Source organism: Palaemon carinicauda, chromosome 19 (genome assembly GCF_036898095.1).
Source record: "Palaemon carinicauda isolate YSFRI2023 chromosome 19, ASM3689809v2, whole genome shotgun sequence".
NCBI lineage: Eukaryota > Metazoa > Arthropoda > Malacostraca > Decapoda > Palaemonidae > Palaemon > Palaemon carinicauda.
The window spans coordinates 92,536,222-92,537,443 of record NC_090743.1 but is presented as its reverse complement, the minus strand read 5'-3'; the positions used below and the strand labels follow the sequence as shown (position 1 = coordinate 92,537,443).

General features: G+C 36.3%; 1 protein-coding gene across 1 annotated transcript; it reads right to left on the bottom strand.

The window, feature by feature from the left end:
• Nucleotides 1-519: 519 nt before the first annotated feature.
• On the bottom strand, nucleotides 520-864 carry LOC137659138 (craniofacial development protein 2-like). The gene has a single exon (XM_068394208.1). It carries the CDS (start codon nucleotides 862-864, stop codon nucleotides 520-522), a length of 345 nt encoding a protein of 114 aa, XP_068250309.1.
• Between the last annotated feature and the right edge of the window lie 358 nt (nucleotides 865-1,222).

The following is a 1,222-nucleotide window of genomic DNA, read 5'->3' as shown; positions in this document are numbered from 1 at the left end:
TACTGTGTAAATATTCTCTCCAGTCATTTCTGGCTTTTGTTTAAACCTCACTGTCAATACTGGAATACTTAGTGATTTTCATTACTTCTTCCAAAACTTTCAACAATCAATTTCTATTTTTGTCTCCTTTTTATAGTATCCCATGGCTTTCTCCTTGTAACTGCGCCTTCGAAAACCACTACCAACTGATTGAGATATGTTCTTAATATCACACCATTCTTTATTAATTGTATTTACTTTGTCTTTTAAAGTTACTAATACAGCAAATCGATTCTTATATTCAATTGCAAATGTTTCTCTGTGCTCTTCTTCTAAAAGCTTGGTTGTATCAAACCTAGGTATTCTATCCATCTTTCCGTTAGGTGCTTTCAGTTTTAATTTCAGTGTGGCAATGAGGAGTTGGTGATCACTACCAATATTGGCACCTCAATAGCTTCTTACATTTCTCAGTGTCCTCCTTCCCTCTTTATTAATGGCAATGTGATCTATCTGATTTTTGTAAATGCCACTTGGTAAAGTCTATGTATACTTGTGGATGATCTTGTGTTGAAAGAGAGTACCTCCAATAACAAGATTGTTTACTGAGCAGAAACTTTTTAAATATGCTCCATTTTCATTGGTAACCTCGCCAAGACCCTCGACGCCCATCACATTCTCTTTCCCTTGGTTATCTCTTCGAACTTTAGCATTGAAGTCACCAATAAGAATTTTCATATCTCTCTCAGGGATCTCATCTATAACCCTCTGCAGCTCTTCATAGTATTCATCTTTCCTTTCTTCAGAGGAATCATTTGTTGGCCCATAACAAACTTTAATGGGCATATTGCTTTGCTTTGATCTAAACTTTGCTGCTCTTGGTGTCATCATTATTCCTACCCCCCTTCTCTTTCAGCTCCATCTTATCTACCTGAGTAGATATATATATATTACCTTGGTCTATAGTTTCCTTACCAACCCCTTTACAAAGTGTTTCACTGAGGGCCAAGATATCTAAACTATATTTCATAAATTCACTCTCCACTTGCTGTAACTTCCCAATCTGATTTATGGTTCTAAAACTCCAATTAACGATTTTAATTTTTTCTTTAGTATATATTTATAAACCGGGAGATTCTTAGCACACTGCTACGCCCGGGACTGGGGGCCATTCAGTCATCTTCTCTTTCCATGACTGACTAAATCCATAGAGGATTCATTGGCTAGATACATCAAAGGATAACCA

Coding starts and splice junctions, on each gene's coding strand:
- LOC137659138 (XM_068394208.1), bottom strand. CDS start 864: ATGACACCAAGAGCAGCAAAGTTTAGATCAAAGCAAAGCAATATGCCC.